This window comes from Numida meleagris, chromosome 6 (assembly GCF_002078875.1).
Source record: "Numida meleagris isolate 19003 breed g44 Domestic line chromosome 6, NumMel1.0, whole genome shotgun sequence".
NCBI lineage: Eukaryota > Metazoa > Chordata > Aves > Galliformes > Numididae > Numida > Numida meleagris.
Window position 1 is genome coordinate 30,159,203 of NC_034414.1, and position 24,500 is coordinate 30,183,702.

At 35.9% G+C, this 24,500-nt stretch overlaps 1 protein-coding gene across 10 annotated transcripts in view; it reads left to right on the forward strand.

The window, feature by feature from the left end:
- The window catches only part of FSIP1 (fibrous sheath interacting protein 1), a 76,722-nt gene that overhangs the window by 11,131 nt on the left and 41,091 nt on the right, over positions 1-24,500 (forward strand). For 9 of the 10 annotated variants that reach the window (XR_002440362.1, XM_021402408.1, XM_021402399.1 and 6 more), the window contains 4 exons: positions 1,198-1,301; positions 2,027-2,134; positions 7,843-8,007; positions 12,296-12,433. Coding sequence is in view for 9 of the 10 variants with exons in the window: in XM_021402408.1 (XP_021258083.1) it covers positions 1,198-1,301; positions 2,027-2,134; positions 7,843-8,007; positions 12,296-12,433 (515 nt within the window). In the remaining variant the exon portion in view is untranslated. The remainder of the gene's footprint in view (positions 1-1,197; positions 1,302-2,026; positions 2,135-7,842; positions 8,008-12,295; positions 12,434-24,500) is intronic. The other variant, XM_021402406.1, reaches the window with a different exon arrangement.

Genomic DNA, 24,500 nt, shown 5'->3' on the forward strand with positions numbered 1-24,500 from the left:
GTTTTAAATTTTCTTGCTCTTAAATGATCCAATTCCTGGATAGATTTAAGGTCTTACGTGGTAACCTTAAAGATATTTTGGGTTGCCTTGAGTAAATGGTTGTGCATTTGAACTGTGTCAGGATTTTCTTGATCAGATCACATAACTCAGTCCATTAGGGTATACTTGATTTATTATTATTTGTTCATAGTGGGTAAAAGAACACACTGGATTCATTTTTATATCTTTGAGAGTTTGCAGTCTACTCAGTCAGCAGAAGAATTATTTCCATGCCAAGTGTAAAAGAATAAGCTGCTAGAACCTGTTGATGGCTTATCTTTTATAATCCAGCATGTTAAATTGAGGTTATTTTTGTTGATGAAATAGCCCACTCCATTTTTTATTCTTCTACTTTCCAGAGAAGTACTGTGCATATTTCACAAGTAGATTTGGAGTCTAAGAATTTGATTGTACTTGCTTAGATTTGTTATTTAATGTGATAAATATTTGGTATAAGAATTGTTTAAGAATTGCTGCCTTAGAACTAGTACAAGTCTATGAATAACGTAATATGTGCTCATAATTATATGATAGTTAGAAATCCATTATTGAAAAAGAAAAATCTACATGAGAAGTTGTCAGAACATCATTAGTTTTAATTGTTACAAATAATGTATGTTGCTGTTTGTTTAATAGCTGTACAATTCCATGGTGAGTTTTATCTTTAAGCAGTTTTTTATAAGCTATGTTGTAATAATGTCAAATATATCATCTGTTCTTCAGCTGTTATATTTTTAAAAAAATGTAATTGATATGATTCCAAAGAGTTCTGTGGTTTCCCAAAAATTACTGTCTGGTTTTGTACTGATGATAAAACTGAGACAGTGATAGGGTTCGTAGGAATGACAGGACTTTTAAAACCACCATGTTTAACATTTTTGAGGTTAGAAATCTGAAAGTATTTTGAGCCTTCCCAGTGTTGTATGATCTCAGATAATAAAAGCCTAAACATGAGACTAGACTCGTCTTTGATGCTTGTTATCTCTTTTAAATATAGCTAAATAGTTTATGTAGATAATGAAAACAGCATATCAAAATTTTAGGTCTATCCACTTAACAAGCTGGTTAAAAATTTAAATGAAATTAATGCTATTGCAGCTCTGATTGAATGAGAAAAGGAACAATTATAATTTAGCACTTTTTTTGTTCCAACTTCAGATTATCCAAGTGAAATAGAACCAAACAAATTCCTGAATGAAGCAGAAAAAACAACACAGAATAAAAGTAAAAGCAGTCAGCAGTTCATTAAAAAGAATGTAGAGGTAAGCTTTAAATGAAAAATCAATAATATTTTATTAAATGTTAAAGAAAAAATAGTGTATAAGCACTTCTGTTAACAATTGGAGTACTTTATCAGGAATATTGAAAGCTAATTAGAAGTAAATGAAAATAACGTTACTGTTAAAAATTGTTGCTTATGGCAGAAAACTCTATAAGGTAGTTCTCATATTGGATGGTTATGTTTTCAGAGTAGGCCTAATACTGCTTTAATGTATTTACTACAGAGTAACAGAAACTGAATTGTTCTGTTTGTGCCTGGGCATAGCTTCTTTTGAGGGCAGTTTTTTCCTAAGAATTCCTTTCTTTAAATATATTTACTATTAAGTTACAGGAAGCTGTACTTATGTGTAGATGAGGAATAGATATACGGTTATTTGTGTACAGCATGCATGGAACTTTCATTTTACAGAAGACTGACTTCTGTCAGAAAATAGATGCCTTGACTTTCAAACTTTCTTTTCCACTGAAGAGAAGTGTCTATGGTTTTTTTTTTATCTAGCACTACCTCCTGCCCACGTCTATGTCAAAGACTGATATAAGATTATAATTTTATTATCTGTCGGAGAGATAATTTGTATTATGATAAAAAAAAAAAAATTGGATGTTAATTTCATAGAGTTTAAAAACATGTGAGTTTTTGGAGTTCTAAAGGTTTTATTATTTGTGGTGGGGGTGTTTTTTTTCTTTCTACATGTAAACATTTCAGCTAGCAAAGGATTCAGGAAAACAGATACCTATGCTTGAAGGAGAAAGGAAAAGGTTAATTGAACTCTTGAAAGATACAGAAGATGGAAGTATATTGCAAGATCTTGAGGTATGAGAACTGTAATTTATACTTTCGAGTTGTATTTGGCTTTTTTTCTGTAAATCTAAATTTGATTTTTGTTTTAGACTTATTTTGAAGTAATGAACAAAGATACAAGAGATGAGCTGAATAAACCCATTAGGATTGTCTGCAAATTGGAATTTTTTTTTTTTAACTTTTGTTTACTTTCTACTACTTGGAAGTTCTCAGGCCTGAAACAAGCAACAGATCTTTCAGGAAAAGTTAGAAGTGGGTGGAAGGAGCCTTAGAAGCTCACTCAGAACAGAATGTTGATTTTTTTCTGTATAAATTTGTGTGTAAGGTGTCAAGTTGCTGCATCTCAGTCTGAGTGCTTAGCATTGTAGTATCTGGTAGAGGGTTCAGCAACTGCTTCCAAAAAAAAAAAAAGCAAACCACAAAAATCTGAGAGTTTTCTTGGGGTATGAATTTCCAGATTTAGTAATTGGGGAGATAACAGTGAAGCTTATGTGTGCATTCAGAAAGATAACGATGACTTCCAACTCAGTCTGTCTGAAAAGTATACAGAGAAGCCAGAAGCCTACATTAATATTAGACTTTTGTATTGTGACATAATGTTATAGAGCAAGCAGTGTGTGTCTGCATATTGCAGTAGATAGGAAAAGCTGAAGTATGTAGAGGTAGAAATACCTTTCCTTATAAAGCATTAAAAAATGTGTGATTGTCCTAGCCATAGCTGCTTCAAGGTGACTGTGCCACGGAATCATTCCCAGTAATCTCAGTGCATCAAATAGTCTTTTGATCTCCTTGTTACTAGCAGACATTCTTAATTGCTTACTCTTTTGATGTAAACATCACAGTAGTAGAGTTGTTGGGGACCTTCCTATGTTACAGAAGTTATCATGAGGCTGCTAGTATAGGAAGATAAAATTTTGTTTGAAAAATGAATCATGCTATAAACTTTCACTATTTGTCAAATACATATGGTATTAAACATGCTAAAGATAAGTATTTTCATAGTATGATCATCCTCAGTATAAATTTGATACAATACTTGAAGAAAACAGCATTTTTATAAATAAGAAAAACATGCTGGAAAAATACTTGCTTTGTTCAAAGAAATTATATGACCTTTAAAATTTGTTTCACATTAAAATGTACATTACTGAGAGTCTATGTACTTTGAGTGATTACGTGTTACGAATTTTGTCACGGTACGTTAAATGTATGCTGAATTGCTACCCCTATGAAGAAAGATATGAACTTCGTGTAGAAAGAGCAACGGATAATTTAGGTTCAGTTTCTGTTTATATTACTAAAATGATCTGGAGTAAATTCTTTTGCAGTAGGATAACTAACAATTCATATACAAGACCAATAAATAGAAGCAGGTGCAGTTCATTATTTTTATTTTTTTAGTTCTGTCTTTCCATATTTTACTCTAAGTTATTTTCTGATAAGGCCATGAGACTTCCAAGAGGTGCTGTTCTTTTCTAGAACGTGGCTAAAATCTGTTTTTAGAAATTATTGTTTCAGAACGCAAGGTAAGGAAGTGAGCTCATGTAAGGGTCAAAATCATTAACTGAAACTACTTGATTCAGCCTTTGTGTAGGAAAAAACTATTGGGAGAAGGTGGGGTTTTGATTTCTTTTTGTTTTGGTTGTTTTTCTCCTCATGCTGGAAAGGCTGATGTTTAACAATACCATCCCTTCCATTCTTCTTTGAAAGAGATGATCTTTCATTTGATAAATGTCAGCATGTAAAGGCGTGACAATCTTTTAAATAGGCTTATGCTAGTAAACATTAGAGCTTTCTGACTTAAAGAACAGTGGTTGTTTTTTGTGATTTTTTTTTTTAAGAATTTATTATTTTACTGATTGCAGAAATCTTCTCTCACAGTAGGTAGTATTGAGTTTTCTTTTTCTTAAAGCTAGTCACAAATTTGACAGGTATTTGTTCCAAATAGCTAGTGCAAATTCTGACTAGTAATATTAATAATAACTAGTAAATTGGTGCCCTTCTTTGTGCACCAATTCTTAAGGCACCAAGACAAAGTATGACATTTATCCAGAGTTTATATCTGGGACATGTCTCTGTTCTTTGGACGTGGATCTATAGAGCTTGTACTACTTAAATCAGTTATTAAATAGGTCACTACAGAAGACGTTTATTGCTATATGTTCTTGATATAACAAGAACAGGAATGGTAATTTGTGGGTTAGTCTAGTCACCACTAGATCATCTCTTTAAAGAAAATAGCTCTTCAATTTACTGCCAAAATTGAATAAAAGAAAGGATAATACTTAGCTACTTGAAACCTGTCTAGTTTAGAGAAGGATTCTTTCTCTGCCACATTTGAATTATATTATGGCTGAGTCATTTCTTGTGGCTGCTTTATAGCAAAGATCACAAGAAACTTACCAGTTAATGAGTAATCTAGACTGCTCCAAGCTGGCCCAGCAATATAGCTGTCCAACTGATGTCCGCTTTCATCTTACTTCATTCTGACTTCTAAAAAGCTGGTGCAACTGCATTAGCTAAAGTAATATTTTGGAGATTGACAGTCAATGCAGAGCTGGGCATGCTGTATTAATTCTTCTGTGAAGTGTAATGTAGATTAGATAACTTAATCTAACTTGTATTAGTAAATAAGTCAAATATCCAAATAGTATTTCTTTCTCAGTTAAATAAAAGTGTTTTATGGATATTTGAAGTATTTTGGAAGTGCATATTCATGCTAATACAGTCGTTAAATCAGCAGGGGTATAATTTGTTTCAGATGTTACATAGTACTAAGCGCCTACTGCTGTTACAGAAACATTCTGAGTTAAGATGTTGGAAACAGTGACAGGATAGAAGCATATTTTCCAAGATAAATGTTAAATCACTGACCATCTTGAAAATATAAGAGAGAATGTTTAAGTCTGTTTTACTCTGGACTAAAGTGGCTACTAACTACTGCGAGGCGGGGATGTGAGAGCTTTGAGAAATAGACATCGAGCAGTAGCTACGAAGTTGCACCTGGGGTCATCTATCTGCCTACTGCAGAGTCATGTGTGTGTTAGCACTGATTAGCAGGCGGTTAACATGACACAAGTTTAGCACCTCATTCTACTTCTGTTTGATTTTGTTTCACAAAAACAAAATGGAGGTAATTTATGACAGGTGTTTGGGGTGTGCTTTCTTTTTCTTTTTTGTAGCCAACATGATTGAGGGTAATGAGGATGGCCAGGGATGACCTCACAGTAGTGGTATTGTAGTTGGGAGCTGATATTTCCTCCTTATGTGTGGATGCAGCTGCTCAAATAGTCAGAGGACTGATCTGGAAGCTGTAAAGGAAGAACGGACACGAATCCTTTGCAAGACAGATGTTGAAGTCTTGGAGTAAGGTGATGGTCCTCTTATTTTAGTATAAAGAAAGGAAATCAACAGTATGCTCTCTTCTTCCCCCATCTCCCTACCCTGTCCTTGTGAGGTCCTAACTGATGATTCTTTGGAATCAGGACAGAGATGTAATTTGCTAGTGTCATTCTCAGTGAATAGTGGTTGAGCAGACACACTTCCCTGTGTGTGAGACAAAAGTACCAGGTTGCAGTGGATAACCAGTATCTACGAATATGCGCTCATTTGTCTGGGTTAGGAGGGCCAAATTCACTCGTACTATGCAGCTGTCTGTACTGGGAACACATACTCATATTGGTTAGTCAGGTGTTACTGCTGTCAAGTGGGAGAAATTATGTAAGTCACTATCAGGAAGAGAACTCTGCTTTCTGCCTCTCCCAGCGTTTCTGTGATGACATACTGGGGCACTAGAAGGGTGATGGTTATTGATCTCAGAACAGCTCCTGTAGGAACTTAGATTTTCTTGTGGGTGTCTTATTTTGTTCTTTGAGGATGTATTGCAAGTCTCACATTGCATTTCATATCTTTGGTTTGAGATTTGACTCCAGGCGGTTTCTACCAAAACATCAACCTTTTTAAGTTTAATTCTAAGATTTCTCAGGCTTTCTCTCTTCCACTGGCACAGTCTGCCCAGAGGCTGTTGAGTCTTGTCCTTGGAGATCTCCAAAAGCTGCCTGGACATGGGTCTGGGCACCCTGCACTGAGTGATGCTGCCTGAGCAGAGGCTGGGCCAAATGGAACCAGAGGTCCTTTCTCACTTCAGTCACTCCATGATTGTGTATTTCTTCTTGATCTCTTGTCCAATAGAAAATTGCTGTGCTTTTAAGTTGTAGCTGCTGATTATGTTTCTTTTTTTGACTTGCACAGGAGTCTGTTGCTTCCAGTTCCTTCAGAGGCTAATAGAGAACGGTGTATAATGTTCCACTTTATTTGGACTTCTAAATGATTTTTAGCATGTGTTGCTGTGTAGATGTGATTGGGCATGTAAAATGGGTATGTGACTGTGCATAGAAAGGATGTCTGTCTGTGGTTGCTGCCATAATTTCTTTCTGAGGTGAAAATTGATGGGGGAGCTTGCCAAGATGCTGTTTTTCAGTGAAGTTGAGAACTTCTCATTTTATACCCATCGAATTGCATTTGTCCTTTAATACTTAAGTATATCTTACTGTTTGCTGTGTAGTCAATTCTCTGTCCAGTCCTTTGGACAACTTCAGTTGTAATACAGTATTCCCAGAATAATATTTTTTTTTTATGCAAACAAGGCATAACTGAATTGTCTTAGGATGATGTTTACCAACAGTTTTAGTGCAGTTTATGAGAACTGTGCTTTTCTGCTTCGATATTAGCTTTGAAAGCATGAGATTATTGCATGGTTTTTTTGTGTGTTTTCAGTCTTAGGACTGGTGGATTACCTCTGGCAAACAATTTCCTCTTAATTTCTGTCCTCTGCACTATCTTGCAAAGGAGTACACCACCTCCAAGGTGAATACTCATGTCAGTGGCATCAAAAAGTGCTGCTTGCTGTACAGCACCAGGGAGCAAGATCTATGTGTGGGTTAGGCTGTGGTAAACTCTTATTCCTTAAACAGGGAGCTGGGACTCCTGTGTTCAACAAATACAGAGCCCACAGAAAGGGGGAAGTCTGTATCCATGGGTAGAAGCTATGACAGGCATGGCATAGCATAGCATGAAACTTCTTTGAAAGTTTAACTAACTTGGCTAAGATGCTATACAATGAGGTGCATCGTTAAGGTAAAGGGGTTAGCTATCCAGAGTGCTTCTGTTGTATGTAAAGAGAACTTGATCAAAAGAGTTGTATAACCTTCAAAGAGTGGGGAGCTTGAGGAGCTGTCTGATTACTCTATGGCTGGCTGGCATGGAGGCAAGACATCTGCCTGTAAGCACTTTTATTTCAGGGATTCTAAGTGGCTAGCCAGTGAGGACACGGGTTTTGGACTTATTCCTATAAAAGTATATTAACTGCAGAAATCTTTTTAGGTTAACACAAGACCTATTTTTTTTTTGCCATTGCATTTTAACAATGCATGTAGATGCATATGCTTTCTAAAAATAAAATGTAACAAATATATCTCTAAGTCCACCTAAGTTGCTGCTTAGCTATATTTAAAAATAAAAAATGTATACTTCTAATTGTTTGGTGAATATCTGCTTGCTATGTAAATGCTGGCAGAGTTCAGCTATATACTGAGATGAGAACTTGCATGTTGTTCTTTGATACAGTTTATTCGAAAAATAAATATACTTGATGTGTAACTGCTTTTGAAGTCCGTTTCCTTTGGGAATGGGGATTAAATATTTTCTGAATCTTTCAACAGGAGGATGTGTGTGGCTGGCTAGCACCAGGAGAAGGGTACACACCTGAACCGGTGGAATTTCATTACCTAAATGAGATAGACACGAAGCTTCAAATGCTACTGTCTAATGGGGATTTTTCTGCAATGTCCAGCTCTTGCTCAAATCCTTCCAGCCAAATTTTTCAGGTAGAACAGATCTTTAAACAAGAAATTTGATATGCAAAAATTGATATTTCAGATATTCTGAAAAGCAAAATGGCCTCAGCAGTTTGGTCATCATGATAGCACATTATCCATGATAATTCATCTTTGGGAATTAAAATTTGGTTTCTTTTTATCTCAGGATTCCAAAAGTGAACTGAAAGATAATTATTGATAAGCAATGTTGAAGACTGTAGAAAATGGATTGAAATTATGTCTTTTTTTTAGAGGATTTTTGTCTTTTTCCCTTTCTAACAGTAATAAGAAGCTTAAAGTCTCATCCTTGAGAAGTGTTTGTTTGAATTTTGTGCATAGTAGACTAAATTTACTAGTGTCCTAGGAGTGTTTTCCATGGTGTATGATGGGGGAAGTAACGACGTAAAATACCATAACTCCTGTTTTGCACAAAACTTGTTTACTTTATTAAAATGTACAGTTCGTAGCCAGAACAAACAAAAATTTAACAACATTTTAATGCCAGTTTTGTATTGACTTATTTGTGGACCTTATTTAGGTTTTATTTGACCCGAAGTGGTATTTTATGTTGCTGTAAGCTCCATAGGAGTCACAATTAAAAGCTGATCATTTACCTCCTCGCATTTCATGTATGAAACGGCAACTCCCTCTAGTGGTTAATCACTTAAGCAAATTCAGTTTTCCACGCTGTTGCTTCAGGTTCAGGGACCTGAACTCGACAAAGATTGCTGGATCTTGCGGTTACTGTTAAGAGACACCTCCTTGAAACTGGTGATACTGCCTGTGATAATGAGCACTTTGTTTGGGTACATTTGGTCTGAATAATTGTCATTGCCTTCTTTTCAGGTAAAAATTCTGAAGTATTTGATTAGAAACTTGCATTTATGTGTATACTTATTGAAAAGAGTAATACATTACCTTTTTGAACAGTATCAGAATTAACAACCAAAAAAAGGCAGTTAATTTCTTAAATTACCCATACTTGGTAAAAAACAATTATCTTTCAACTTTGTTTTGCAGAAAGTTTTTTTTTTAATACACTGTAAAACCAGGAAACAGGATTCTGTTTGTCTTTTTTTGTTGTTCAGATAAACTACAACACATGAGTCATTTTAATGAAAGTTACCAAAGAACAGAACTACTTATAGATGGCTTTATAAATTTGAGAAAAAGTTAAACAAAAGAAACATAAGGAAGCTTTAACTATTTAAAACTGGGTTTGGATGGATGCTAATTGCATAAATCCAAAGCAACAGTCTGCAGTTGTCTAATTCCATAAGTGTAATGATTTTGTGCATTTACAGCTGATACCAGAATTCCCTAGACACCTGTAGTGCTGCTTCTCTGCATCTTCAAGTGCTGTTGCTCTTTGGAGAGAACTGGGTGCCTCATGGATGCCGTAGTTTCGTTGCCAAACTCACATTAGAGAAGTCAATGCTGAGTTCTTCATGATGCCTAATTTCATAGGTGCAGAGTGATTGTATCTGGCACTGTGACATGACTGGGCTTGTGTATTATTTACAGATAATTTCAGCTGCTAACATTTTTGAAGGGAAGTGGAGGAGAAAATAGCTGTGTCAACTTTCAGAAACTTGGCTGCTTACTGTGGAAGCTTTGTCTAACTTTGATCTAACTTTTAGTTCTACACTCTTGATTGTGGTTATTTGTACCTTGATACAGTCACTTCAGTACATATGTGGAACAGTAATGGCAGGTTCAGTTGTGGATTTGTTTAGAATGAATTAACATAGGCATCTTTTGTTTTCAAGTCCCCTTAACAGTTGCTTTTTCAAAAAGCAGGAAGTGACGTGTATCAGTAGCTGAAAAATTAGTAACTATTTTGAATCTACAGGGCTTCCCGTCAAAAGATGTATTTTTCACATGTTCTAAGCTCATTACTGCTCATGGTCTTCATGAAAGAGCCATGATTATCATGATTGATATTCTCTAATATTGTTGTAAACTAGAAGTTTTCATGATTTTTTTTTTAAACAACTTTTAATCTTAAAGCATCAGTTCTGACATCTGAAAATAGGTGGGCCATAGAGAAAAACCAGAATTCTTTGAATGTCTTCTGGAGGCCGATGAAAGGCAAACTATCTATGATATTCATGATATCCATTATCATGCTAACTCTTCTCTTGAACATGGCATTTTTGTCTTATTTTGCAGCTGTCTAGATGTCATCTAGATAGTTAAGTTATCTTTTGTATACGTTATCTTAAAGATAAAGTGCATCTCTGTTCAGTTTTCTGCTTTTACCTTCAGCAGGACCTATATCAGAGTGCCTTTTTCATCTTTGATATCTTTTTGCATTTTTAGTACTGCTGAAAACTTGTTCTGAACATGTCTAGAATTGTTACAGGGAATAAGTCTGATTTGGAAAGTGGAGAAGAGACTGATTTCAGTGACATCACTCTAAGTCTATCCTGAAATTCCTTCTGATTTCCATGAGGTGGAATTTTCATCTGCTGTGGTTGAGTATAATGCACAAGTGTTGGGGAATATTGGAAAAAAAGAAATGTGTAACCATCTCCTTATGTTTTTGTTTAGAATTTTAGAAGGAATTGAAACAAAATTAACTTAAGAGTTGCATATCATAAAGAAGCACATTCTTTGCTTCCAAGAATTTCATTAGATATGACTTTCAAAGAGCAAATGCTTAATCACCATCGGCTCAATGGGAGAGAAGCTTCCTTATGCTTGTAGATGCATTGACGGGATGTAGGAACTATTTTCCAGCTCTCAAATCTTTAACAACTGGATTTAATTATTGTACAGTACCATAGCTGAGCTATTAGAGAGAAGCATACAGCTTCATCTTTTTGTGCAATCAGACCAGCTAGGTTCAGAATGCTTTTCCATGACTAATGTTTTCTTTTACATGGAAATGTTTCTCATCAGAACTTAATTTCTCTCTGAAACATTTCTTTGTTCTGGTGCCAACTTAATTAAAAATTTTAAAAATGCTTTTGTCTTACTCAGTGTTTTTTGGAAGAACAAATTAAATTGAATATAATGCTAGAAGAGACAGGAAAATGGTAGGATAGAAAGAATATGAAGTGTAAGATTGAGTATGATGAATACAGTTACCAACTTGAACAACTGGAAAACTACCTGAAAGTAAAATGAAATGGAGGCTGTGATTAAAGAAACAATATCTGTTCATTCTTACCTTATGAAGATACTTACTTCCATATTGTTTGCTATCTTGATGAGTTCTTTCATACCTGATTGGCTTCCATTTGTCAGAGAAACATTTCTGTTTTTCAATTACAGCACATAACTATAGTAAACAGTTTAAATAATTACTCAAAAGGATGGAAGATTCTGAAGTCACACTGGTATTTTCATTAATAAGTTTTTTTTTCTGATGTTCAGAAAAAATTCTTTTCATATGCTTACAATTTTTTAATATGTTGCAGTTGAGAAATTGGAAAGTTCATTTTCTTTTCCATATCTGAATTGTTTTCCTTGCATGTGTTTATTAAACTGCTTCTGAAAAAAAAAGTAAATGATTTTTGTGAATGATTACTCATGTTCCCTCAAATTGAGTTGACTAACAGGTTTCTTTTTATTATCATTATTCCCATTACTTGGATTCTTATATAGGGTCCTTGATTTGCAACAGAAAGGCCTGATTTTTTCCAGCTACAATGTAACTTTGCCATTTGTTTTTGGCAAATATTTGTCATTCTTAATAATCTCAATTCCATTCTGTTCTTGCATGTAATAATTCAACATTGAACTTTGAATGTATTCAGCATTGATCTTAATTGCAAAATCTGATCCAAAACTACTTTAGGATATGAGAATGTGTAACCCAAGAGTTTAATGGCAGTTGTACATCTAACTTGCACTTGAACTCAGAGGATTTTTTTAAATTTACCATGATGTCCAGGAAATAAGGCCTACGGTCATTTCAGTTTTGATTCTTTCATTCTCTTCTGAGAGTTGTCAGCAGTGGCCTAGTTCTGGTCCCAGTATCATTGACAGGGAGTGAGCTTTTGAACCTCTGTTTCTCAGTGCATTTTTATGGTTCTGATGGAATTTAAGCATCCAAGAAATTCCTCTTCGAATGTGATGAAGACATTTTACTGAAGTAAGTCCGGCCTAATGTTTAGCTATTGGATTTAAAAATATGCATAATAAAAATTATGTATTTGCCAAATCTGAAACTGACACGTCATTCTAAAGATTTCCATATTTTCCTTATGTAAATCAAAGGAACATTCTTCTGACTTTGAAGCAATAAAAAGTCATGTGTTTCATTTCTGCCTATTCTTCTTTTTATCAGGAGTCTCTGATTTATGCAAACAGAAGCCTAGAAGGAGCTCCAGGTGAAAAGATTCTACGAGACAATAAGGAATATCGTGATCAACAAAACCGTCTGAAAGAAATAGATCATCAGCTGAAATCTTTAGAGAGAAATTTCGTAAGTCTCCTTTTTTATTTGTCTTTTTTTTTTTTTTTTTACTTTTTCAGTTTGAAAACTTAGGAATTTAGCATACATTACACCTTTACAACAAAATCCAATTCTGAAACCTCTTCTCAATTCCTGAAACAGTTCCTGAAGAAAGACAAGTGCAAAAAATCAAACTTGGTTAATCTGGAGATTGTTTTTCATTTGTAATGCTTTTTTCTGTTTAATAGTGTCCTTCAAAGTGGAAAAAAAAAATCACTCTGCTCTCTTGCCTGGAGGAGGAGATACCATTTATAAACAAGCATGTATGAATGCATCTTTAAAGCATTTTTTTAGGGGTTGTATAATTCAGTATTTGTTGGAGGACCAGGTCTGGTGAAAATATTGAGTGATTTAGTTCTACTGAATTCATTTAGTATATTTTTGTGCTTAAGTTTCATTTGATTGTGACTTTATTAGAAGCAAGAGCCATTAAAATATGAACATGCGAGGAGGATGGTGGTAAAAAAAAAAAATCATTACTTTTACATTTTAGAACAAATACATCACGTCTCATCTCTATTACTGCTTTGAGTAAAAGTGGAAATGGAACATACAACTTAAAATACATGAGGGTCCTATTATTAAACTCCTAGCCTGGAATTATATTTATTCCGAAGTCATTGAGTCAGGATTGACAAGTCCAAATTTGCAGAACTATGTGCCTCACTCAAATAGTATATTATGATTCTTTTCTTTTCAATGAGTGTAATTTATTACATTACTCAAGTTACAATAAGAAAATAAAACTAAAAAATCTAGTCATGGGGAAACCTCAAGGACTTGATTTTTTTTTCTTTTTTTTTAGTCCTCGTCATACTCTTTGTAAGCATGCTGTTTAATCTGTGCTGTTTGATCTTAAAGAGCTATGAAACAATTGGTACAGAAGATAACTAGGGAGAAAATATATAAAATATTCAAAGCTAAATGAGGTCCTAAGGTGGTACTGTTGTCATTTGGACTGCAAACCAATATTAGCATTTGCTTATAGGTTGGATCCCTCATAGATCTTTTTATGAGCAGAGAATGAAAGTCTCCAAATCTTTTTTTTTTTTTTTTTTAATTTTTCTTTTAATATATATACCTTTGTGCAAAACTTTGAAGGCTTGCCTTACTCACTTGAGACTGGTGAAAGCTCGGAAAAGTTGTGAACATCTTTATTTAGTGTTATGTTTCTGCTTTGAGATAGGAAGGCTTTATTTTTTCCTCTCCATAGGAGGTGCTATGTGGGGAAGACAAATTGTTCAGCAGTGTATGAGAAACCGAAGTGATATGAAAGCTAGCATGGATAGAATCATAGAATTATAGAATGGCTTGGGTTGGAAGGGACTCCAAGGATCATCAAGTTCCAAACTTCTGCCACAGGCAGGGCCACCAACTTCCAGATCTGGTACTAGACAAGGTTGCCCAGGGCCCCATCCAACCTGGGCTTGAACACCTCCAGGGACGGAGCATCCACAGCCTCTCTGGGCAGCTTTTTCCAGCACCTCACCACTCTCTCTGTAAAGAACTTGCCCCTGATATCCAATCTAAACCTTCCCTTCTTGAGCTTAAAACCATCCCCCCATGTCCTATCACTGTCTACTACTGTTTCACTGTCGTGAAAAGTTGATTCTCCTCCTGTTTGTAATCCCCTTTTTAAATACTGTAGGCTGCGATTAGATCTCCTCGTAACATTCTCTTCTCCAGGCTGAACAAGCCCACCTCCCTCAGCCTGTCTTAGTAATAACCTGAAAAAGCTGAATTTTTACTAGAAACCCTGAACATTTTGCTACATTAGCAAGAGGTATCAGTGCCAATAATTGAGATGAAACAACTGCACACATGAAAAAGGTCGTGACTGGGGATGGTGAACATGGATTTACCCAAGAGTAAGTAATGCTTGATCGAACTGATTACTTTATATGATGCAATCACTAGATTTACTTGATAAAAGGGTAGAGGTGCCATTAAACTGGACCTAGGAGGAGAGAGGACTGACAGGATCCTTAAGAAATTCATCAAAGACAAATGTAGAGTTCTGTACTGGAGAGGAATAACTCTCAACAACAGCATAAGCTGGAGTCTGATTGGCTAGGGAGCAGTATGATGAAAAGGACCTGGCATCACTGCAGACTACTCGTGAGCCAACAGTGTGCCTTGCAGGAATGAAGGGTAACAGACTGTTTGACAGTATCAGCATAAGCACAGTCAAAAGATTAAGGGAAACAATTACACTCTTAAACAGAGCTGTAGTATCTTTACTGATTTACTTGATGGGAGAACAAGAGAACGTTGTTCATAAATTGAAACAAGGAGTTTCCAATCTAATTTAAAGAAAAAAAGCCCTATCTCTGAGGGCAACTGAGAAGGGGAAGCAGGTTGCCTGGAGAGACTGTGATATAACCATCCTTAAAAATATTGCAGACCTGACTGGACAAAACAGTAAACTCTTGGGTGTGATCTCAGAGCTGACCATGTTTTGAGCAAGAGGTTGGATTAGAGATATCCTTATGCTCTCCTTAACCTGATGATTTTTTTGATTCTACAAGAGAAAGGATGAAGAATTTGTACACATTTCACAGGTGGTAATTTTTTATTATCACTGCATTGAAATTGAATCTTGTGTTCAAGAAACATTTAGATATAGTGTTGAGAGACATGGTTTAGTGGGGTTATTGGTGGTAGGTGGATGGTTGGACTGGATGATCTTGTAGATCTTTTCCAACCTAGCTAATTCTATGACTCTATGAAAGGAAAAAAGGTTATTTATAATAGCTGTATATTGTATAAATAAATTCTTCTTTGTAGACCAAAAAATCCACATAGTCCACCTTTGGCTTCAGTAGTGGGCTTCCCTTCTGCAGTAATCAGAGTTAAGATAAATGTTATTCCCATTTTCTTTTATTGCCTTCTGAAAGGAATCGCTAGTGGAGATCACAAGTTTTAGGGTTCGAATAGCAGCATGACTGCAGTGGTATAGTCTCAGTTACTGATAGTGCTATAGCTACAGTTGCAAAAACTTCTGCTGCTGTTTATATATGCAGTGTTTGTGCCGGCTGTACTGGAACTGCACACCCAATATAATTAAACATCTAGCAGGTGTAAGGCTGATACAACTATGTGCATTCTGATCTTTGCATTGAAGAAAAGAAAGGTGGCCAAATAACACACGTTCTTACTGGCATCAATTCCTTTTACATGCTAGCAGTGTTTGGGAACAAGGCAGTCAGTGATCAGTTTAGAGACCATTCATTTGCATGTGTGCCACAACAGTAAGTCAACATATTTAGCTCTTTTCTGCTCAAAATACTGAAACAATAGTAGAACTTCCTTTTAATGCGCTGCTCTACTATGTTACGATTAGATAAAAAATGAGAAGCAAATAACTAGAAGAATTATGCGGAACTTGAGTATATTGAGTAGGTTAATGGGTAGGCAGATAAAGTAAATCTGTGTATTGTCGTCTTTTCCTGGTCATTGACCTTTATATCACTTTTTGTCACCACTGACCTTGTTAATGAAGCAAACACAATCTGAGGAAGTGTGTCTGGAAATTGTGCTGGTCTACCACAGGCCTGGGAAATGCAGTGAACTGCTCACTCATTCAAATGTTTTGCATATAAATGGGTTTGTTCCAAGATTTGATCAGGTTATAACAGTATATTTTGTTATCAGTCTATTTTCAAAATTTTCAACATAGTGGACACTTTTTCTTGGCTAAACTGTGTATTTAGAACTCTGAATTGATTGACTCTGATACCAGAAGGTGCTGCTTTTCTAGCTTTGTGTACTTAATACCATATAGTCTTATTTCTGGAATATACAGTTGTTATTAAGGAAGACTGGATGGAATGGAATGGTATCTCCTGATGCAAGATGCTGGCATATTTCCAAAATAATTTAATTATTTCAGGAAATAACATTTATTATTCAATAGGTGGCACTCTTCACTATATGTCAGTAGAGCAATGCCTAGGCACGGTTCTAGGGAATGGTGAAAATGTCATTTCAATGTTGTGAAATACAGATTGTGAGAGATCTCTCGTTTCTGGCTGTGCAGCTTCTAATGTTCAGTCAATTTTCTAGCTTAGCTAATTAAATTGTCTATTTAAAATTCATGCATTTAAAGTTCTTTACTCTCTCCTAAACCACAGTAATTCGCTGTGTGAAACTAACCAGAAATAAATGCTATGAGTGGAGGAGGTGATTTGTCAGAAGTTAGGAATGTTATTTCTGAATGTACGGTTGTATTGGGCCTTATTGTTTTAAAATACACGTTTTTACAAATTTGCTGAGAGATGAGTTTTAGAGATTTATTTAAAAAAAAAACTCTCTGGTAATTCGTTTTTGTTTGTGTTCTGTTTTGGTGGATAGATTAAACGGCAGAATTTAATTGAATGTATTAGGGAGTAACTTGCAGTAGGTATATAAGTAACTTCACAAAATGTTGAGAGTCTTGGGAGTAGAGTGCTGCATTACTTCAGTACTGTAGTATGAAGGAATTATTCAAATGGATTTGTACAATTGCAGATTTACTCTGACCCTCTCTCCATGGGGGGAACAATACATTCATAAGATTTCTGGAGCAGGCTATTTAGTAGATGCTGGCTTCTGAAATTACAATGTTTATGGATCCCTCTACTACAACCTTATCTCATATATACTGTTCAATGGTTTCAGCAAAGACAGAGTCTGCAAATCAAGGCTAGAAGATAACACTTAAATCATTACAAAGATAAGGCTTCAATCATTACAAAAAATAACAACAACACAGAAAATTTACTGAAGTATATGCTTGAAGTAAAGAAACTTCGGGCTTTGCAATCAGAATTTCTCCTTTACTTTGAAAAAATGGTCCCCAGTGAATTAATATACCAAAGAATGTATTGTATGCACTGTTGAAATGCATTGTGAAATTTTGGTCTAACTGAAATGTGTCTGTACTGTGGTTTGTGGGCCCTTGTTGAGTTTCTTTTTAGGCTTTAGTTTGACCTTAGTTCACTTGTTCTTCATTTGAAACCATGGCTGACTCTCTCCACATTCTTTCATCTTTCAGTTTCCTGGAAACCATTGAGCTTATCTTTGTTTGGTGAATTGCATTGTTAACTGCTGCTTCAAAAAATGTTCAGCTGCCAAATGCGTGTTGCTGAGCATTAATGAAAAGAATTTTATATAGAAAGAATAATAAATGTAGTTATTCTTCAGCTGGGGCTTCTACTACTATTTACTGATAATCCAGCATGTTTGGTGAGGTGCTGAATTTCTTCATAGCAGATAGTAGGTTTAAATGCGTGTCCAAGCAAGCTAAGATAATTTCACCTTTGCTGAGTATAGGATATTAACTCAAATGTCTTACCCTGGAGGCTCATTCCTTGATGCCAAAAACAAGCCACAGATGCTTGTTTTGATGTCTTTGTTAAATACGGAAGTTCAAATATCTTTCAAATACATTATATATATATATAATGTATTTATATTATATATTGTATTACATTATATTATATTGTATATTGTATTATATAGATATATACACACACCTGTGTACATACTAACATTAGTTAACCCTTAGTGTGACTGAGAAACTGGTACTTTAAAAAAAAAAAAAAATTGCTTACTTCCAGTGAGTCCTTTTAAGCCACAAATTAAATTTGGTTGGATTAATCTTAAATGTAATATAATCAGATGCCTGTGTATCTCTAACAGTCTTTTTTTTCACAAGTTTAGGCATATTGGTGGCCAAATACTGTATGTAATTGCTAATTATTCATGCCTTTTCTCATGTCATATATAAAATTATACATAATCTGTTTTCCAAGTAACTGAACTTTGCAGGAAGGTGGGTGATTGTTATAGGTGATGATGTGGAATGAAAATACAAAAACTGTAAATATCACTAACGGTCTGTTTTGAAGGAATATTGCCTGCAGGATCTTACTCCAGAAGGCATGATTTTTATCTTTGTGATGCAGAATAATGCATATTTGTGGGGAAGGAAATCACAGGATAAAAGACATTATTATTTATTGCTGGAAAATTTCTTAAAAACTATTTCACGGTGTAATGTGCATCAGGATAGTGACAGATCTTGGTTATTTATATAATTTTATGCCAGCTTTTCCTCTGAACCTGACTGAATTCAGTGCACCTAATCCTATCTCTGTACTAGACAAATTCCAGATGAAACAAATAATTTGTTCCTGACTTCTACCATACTTCCTGTTTTCCACTTAATGGGAAGAAGAGGGCAAGATAAAGTCCTTCCGTCTATTTGCAGAGGTATTTGTCAACTCTGCAACCCTGTAATATGGTGTTCCATCATAGTGTCTTTTCAGTAATTCATTGCTAAAACTTTTGAACACAAGACCATAGCTATACCTCTTATTTTTTGGAGGACTACTTGTTAATCCTTCTAGGCTCTTCCTGTGGTGCTGTGCAGTAATGTATGAAGAGCACATAACATCATGTAAAGGGCTAGTTTCTCAGTAAGCTTATGTTTGTCCATAAAAGTAGAACTTTTTCCAAAGTCATTCTCGTAATGTACGTTTCGTTTCACCAAATAAAATAGAAGGACCGCTTTTCTGAAGTTTGAGATGTACCGCTTTGTTTTGTTATTCCTTTGAAAAATATCTAACAAGTGCTTAAGTTGCTTGCCGAATTGTAATCAAGTTTCTAACTGAACTTGTTCATTCAAATTTTTCAGGATTTCATTCTCATTAAGTGATTCTAAGAGATTTTTTCAGAATGAAAAGTAGTACTGTTTTCACCTGGGAGAAAATATTAGCATGAAAACTGAATGTTCTGTATGTAACAACTACTGCACACATGAAGACAGTAGTCAGTTAAATAATGCAGTAATAAAATGTAAATATTCCACTCATTATTAAAATTTCCTGTTTATGAATTGTTTTTCACAGTACTATTGGCAAGAATGAAGCAGCTGCTGGAAGTGTTGATTATAGATAATTTGAAAACAATAAATTACATTAAATTAATAAAATTCAATAAATTTTGTATATAAAATAGATAGTTAATACTGAATAATGTTTAAATATTAATCAGTTAAAATCTTACTGATGCTCCTATTTTATGTGGATAATTATTAAATGCTAGAGCCAGTTAAATTACATCCATGCAGAAGTAAGTAATTTTGTGAACTTGCATCAAAGGCACTCAGAAATATTGGTTATGCTTTGATATTGTATATGAGAAATCATTGCTGGAATTTGATACATTTGGGGAAACCTGTAGTAAATATACTAAGTTCTAAAATAATGATCATATTCTCTATTAATTTGATGTGCTGATCTTCTTCATCTCAAAATGTATTTTCCAGTTGCATTAAGGAAGATTCTAGTAATGGTTTGCATCAGAATGCGTAGGATAAAACTGAGAAGCAACTCCTTTCCCATGCTTCTCTCAGCTGCTTTTGAACAGAAGAAGTCTTTTGTCTGTTTCGTCCTCCAGCCTCTATATTTGTTCCCATTCTCTTTCCCAGTGTCTTCCATATAAATCTCATTTTATTCCGTGGAGTTGACCATTCTTTCTTGTATTTTTCTACTACTTTTTCTTTCTTGTCTTTTTCTTTTTGATCGAGTTCCCTTGGTACTAGTAATAGTATCAGAGGGAATAGCCTCAAGTTGTGCCAGGGGAGATTCAAGTTGGATGATAGGAAAAGCCTCTCCAAAAGAGTGGTTAGGTGCTGGAATGGGCTGCCCAGGGAAGTGGTGGAGTCACTGTCCCTGGAGGTGTTCAAGAAACATTTAGATGTTGTACTGAGGGACATGGTTTAGTGAGAACTGTTGGTGGTAGGTGGATGGTTTGAAGTCAAGGACAAGGATGACACTTACTGACAGGACAAGGGGAAATGGCCTCAAGTTGTGCCAGGGGAGGTTTAGGTTGGATGTCAGGAAAAATGTCTTTAGAGAAAAAGTTGTTAAGCACTGGAATAGGCTTCCCAGGGAGGTGGTTGAGTTACCATCCCTGAATGTGTTTAAAAACCATTTGGATGTGGTGCTCAGGGACATGATTTAGTGGTGGGTTGTTAGAGTTAGGTAGTATGGTTAGGTTGCGGTTGGACTTGATGATCTTGAAGATCTTTTCCAACCTTTGTGATTCTATGATTCTGTACCTGTGCATATCTAGTTTCTGTGTGGATATACTTACAGATTTGTTTGGGATTTTTTTTCCTTTCTCTTCCTGTGTTCATACATCACTTTGCACAGTAGTTCAGACTATGGCTTCTAGCTGTGGTGGTATTAAAACCATGGTTAATAACTTCTCAGTTAAGTACAGGTGTTTGCAGCATAAGGTTTTAATCATTTAAGTGTGTCCTTTTGAGGAAAGAAGAAGGTGTTTACCTGTTGTTATACACGTCTATTGGAAAACCTAGGGATTGTTCATTATTTACTGCCAGTTAGTATTGTTCTTTAAACTCTATAGGAAAGAAGCTTTGTTTCTACTGGCCTGCTTCCACTCTATACACTAAGAAAGAATAGTCTTTCTTCAACAATTTTGTTTCACCTTTATCTATGGGTTTCTTCTTCACTCAGGAGGATGACCCAACCCCTGTATCATACAAGTTCAAAGGGAGGATGGACATCATCTCTCCTGTGGTGAAATTCAGATACTCATATATACTTTCCTTACATATATTTTGAAATACTTTCACACAAAATGTATAAGCAGATTAGTGTGAAGGGACTAGTAACTTCCTTTTTGCAGATGGCAGTCTTTCTTTGATCAAGATAACAAAAACCATGAGTTTTATTTTCCTTAGTACTTAGCTTCGAGTCTCTGGTGAAGAGAAGTTTTTGTACAGGCTTGCTTATACCCTTGCCATTGAGGTCTCTGATCATAAAGAGGGGAAGTAGATTGAGTTTAAACTCACTTTCTCAGCATGTACTTTAGTAATTAGGAAAGTTGAGTGTAATTGTCATTATGCAAAGTGATTGCATTTACGTAAAAGGTGCAGCACACATACTTTGGGATAAATACTGGTCTTTTACACAATCCTTAATTTTTAAAAGTGAGGCTGTAAGCTCTTCTCTTTGACTCATTTCCATTGTCTAATTTAGTTTTTGCTTTTATTTCCCCTCTCCCCATTATCTCTTAATTTCAGCACTATTCTGCTTACAAATCTTGTAAAATGTACATTGGTACATATTGTTGTGTGATAGTGGTAACTCTGTATAATTTTTTCTCCTGGACTGCATATTTATGGATATATGCTTACTTACTGGTGTCTTACTGTAGTTTCACCTATTCATATAGCAACTAAAAAACCCAATCGTACTAAGTTGTCATTGAAAGACTGAAGATACTAACCTGAAATTTATAAGAAATGTTTTCTCTATTTCTTTATATGACACACTATTATTTTTCTATTTTGTCAACTGTATTTGGGAGTGAAGTGGTTTGTATGAATTTCTTCCGCAGAAGAAGTTAGAAGTGACACGCTTTTAAATTACCCTTTCAGGAATACTTGCGCTATATCTTCACAAGCCTTACAGGCTGTTTTTGTTTGTATATTTTTGTATGCCCTTTCTCATCACTCGTTTGTTAGAGCACCTCCACATTCTTCATGCAGTTTTCTCCTTTTTCGGACATTCAGGGAGATCCCCATCCCTTACTAGTGGGATCTGGTTGTTGATACCAATGGCATATAGTCTTTCCTGCCTGCACTGCTGATAGTGTTTGGTTAGAGCTGAAAGACTATAAACTTTTGTCTCAGTGAATTCATCTTCTTTAAGGCCCTATTACAAAGTTACATAATACTCTGCAGTAGAAATATGCATGTGTATTGAATATTAAAGAGTTTTTTTTTTTTTCCCCCTAAAAATAATATTTAACTCTCAGTGTTTCCAGGAATTTCACAGGAAGGTGTTACTTAGTTCCTGGAAAAAAGATGAAAACTGGTTAACTGCTTCTACAAACATCAGAATGTGATTCTAGCAGTCCTTTGTGCCTGTCACCTGCTCTTAGTTTGAATATTATAGAAGTTCAGTAAGGAAGAGCAGGAATCTCCTAGTTTGCGAGGACCAGTCTACAGAATTTCACTCTTTTTGTTGAAGCCATGTATATTACTGTCTAAATTTCATACAGTCTTCTTATTGAAGAAGAACATTCCAGTACAGGTCTTTGTGATAGTGTACTTTCCATCAAACAAATACATAAATTAAAAATTCCAAAGATGCTTACACTAGTGTAAGATTGTATATAAATATTGCATGTTTTTAAATTGTCATATGTTATACAGGTCTACCTGTATAATTGAGACAGTAGAGTTGTTACTAGAACTGTCGTTCTCATGCAATATCTTGTACTAATTTGTCACTGAAAATAATTGATTGGGGAAATCAAATGTAATTTCAATTCTGACCAGTGTCTTTATTACTAGTATATTTAGGGACAAAGCTAAAAGGCAGTACTGAGGAAATTAACTGCAGAGTTATAGCAATGAGCAGCTGAAAAGTTTTAAAGTAGTAAAGAAACAGAAAAAAGTTATTTCCTTGATATTATACACAAAGGAAAGCAGTATTTGTAAGAGTAATTTGAAGTACAGAGCCATGATGATTTCTGGTTACTTTCTCAGAACGATATCGCTTTTATTAATTTGAATCAGAATTGTTTGAATTGGAAGGGACCCTTAAAGATCATCTAGTCCAACTCCTCTACAATGAACAGGGACATCTAAAGCTAGATCAGATTGCTCACAGCCCTGTCCAGCCTGATCTTGAATGTCTTCAAGGACAGGCCATCCACCATCTCTCTGGACAACCTTCCAGTGTCTCACCACCCTTACTGTAAAAAAAAACAAACAACAACAAAAAAACCCACCAACAACACAAACTTCCTTATGTCCAACCTGAGTCTCCCCTCCTTTACTTTGAAACCATCTCCCCTTGTCCTGTCACAACAGACCCTGCTGAAGGGTGTTACTCTCTTTCTTATAGCCCCACCTTAGATATTGAATGGCAGTTCTCAGGTCTCCCTGGAGCCTTCCCTTCTCCAAACTGAACAGCCCCAGCTCAGTCAGCCTGACCTTATAGGAGAGAAGAGATGTTCCATCCCACTGGATCATTTCCGTGGCCCTCCTCTGGATGCACTCTAACAGGTCCATGTCTCTTTGGTACTGAGGACTCCACATTTGGACACAGTACTCCAGGTGAGGCCTCATCAGCACAGAGCAGAGGCGCAGGATCAACTCCCTCGCCCTGCTGGCCACGCTTCTTTTGATGCAGCCCAGGACACAGTTGGCTTTCTGGGCTGCAAGGGCACATTGCTGGCTTATGTTCAGATTCCCATCCACCAGTACCCCTAGGTCCTTTTCAGCAGGGCTGTGCTCAGTCCTTTCATCTCCCAGATTGTACTTCTGGTAAGATTTGCCATGACCCAGGTGCGAGACCTTGCACTTGGATTTGTTGAACCTCATGGGGTTTGCCTGGTCTTGAGGTCTCTCTGGATGGCATCCTGTCTTTCAGGTGTGCTGACTGCATCACACAGCTTGGTGTCATCTGCAGACTTACTGAGGGTGCACTTGATCCCACTTTTGCTGTCATTGATGAAGATACGAAACAGCGCTGGTCCCAGTGGTGACCCCTGGAGGACACCACTTGTCACTGATCTCCATCAGGACATTGAGCCATTGACCACCACTGTCTGGGTTCGATCTCATACCAGTACCTCATCCACTGAACAGTCCACCCATCAAATCCATACCTTTCTAATTTAGAGAGGAGGATAATATGGGAGACTGTCAAAGGCCCTACTGAATTCCAGATAGATGACATCAGTGGCTCTTCCCTCGTCCACTCATGCAGTTACACCATCATAAAAAGCTACAAGGTTGGTCAGGCAGGACCTGCCCTTAGTGAAAGCCATGCTGGTTATCCCATACCACCTCCCTTTCTTCCTTGTGCCTTAGCATAGCTTTCAGGGTGATCTGCTCCATAATCTTCCCCGGAACAGAAGTGAGACTGACAGGTCAGTAGTTCCCTGGGTCATCCTTTCTACTCTTAAAAATGGATGTGATGTTGCCTTTTTTCCAGTCACCAGGGAT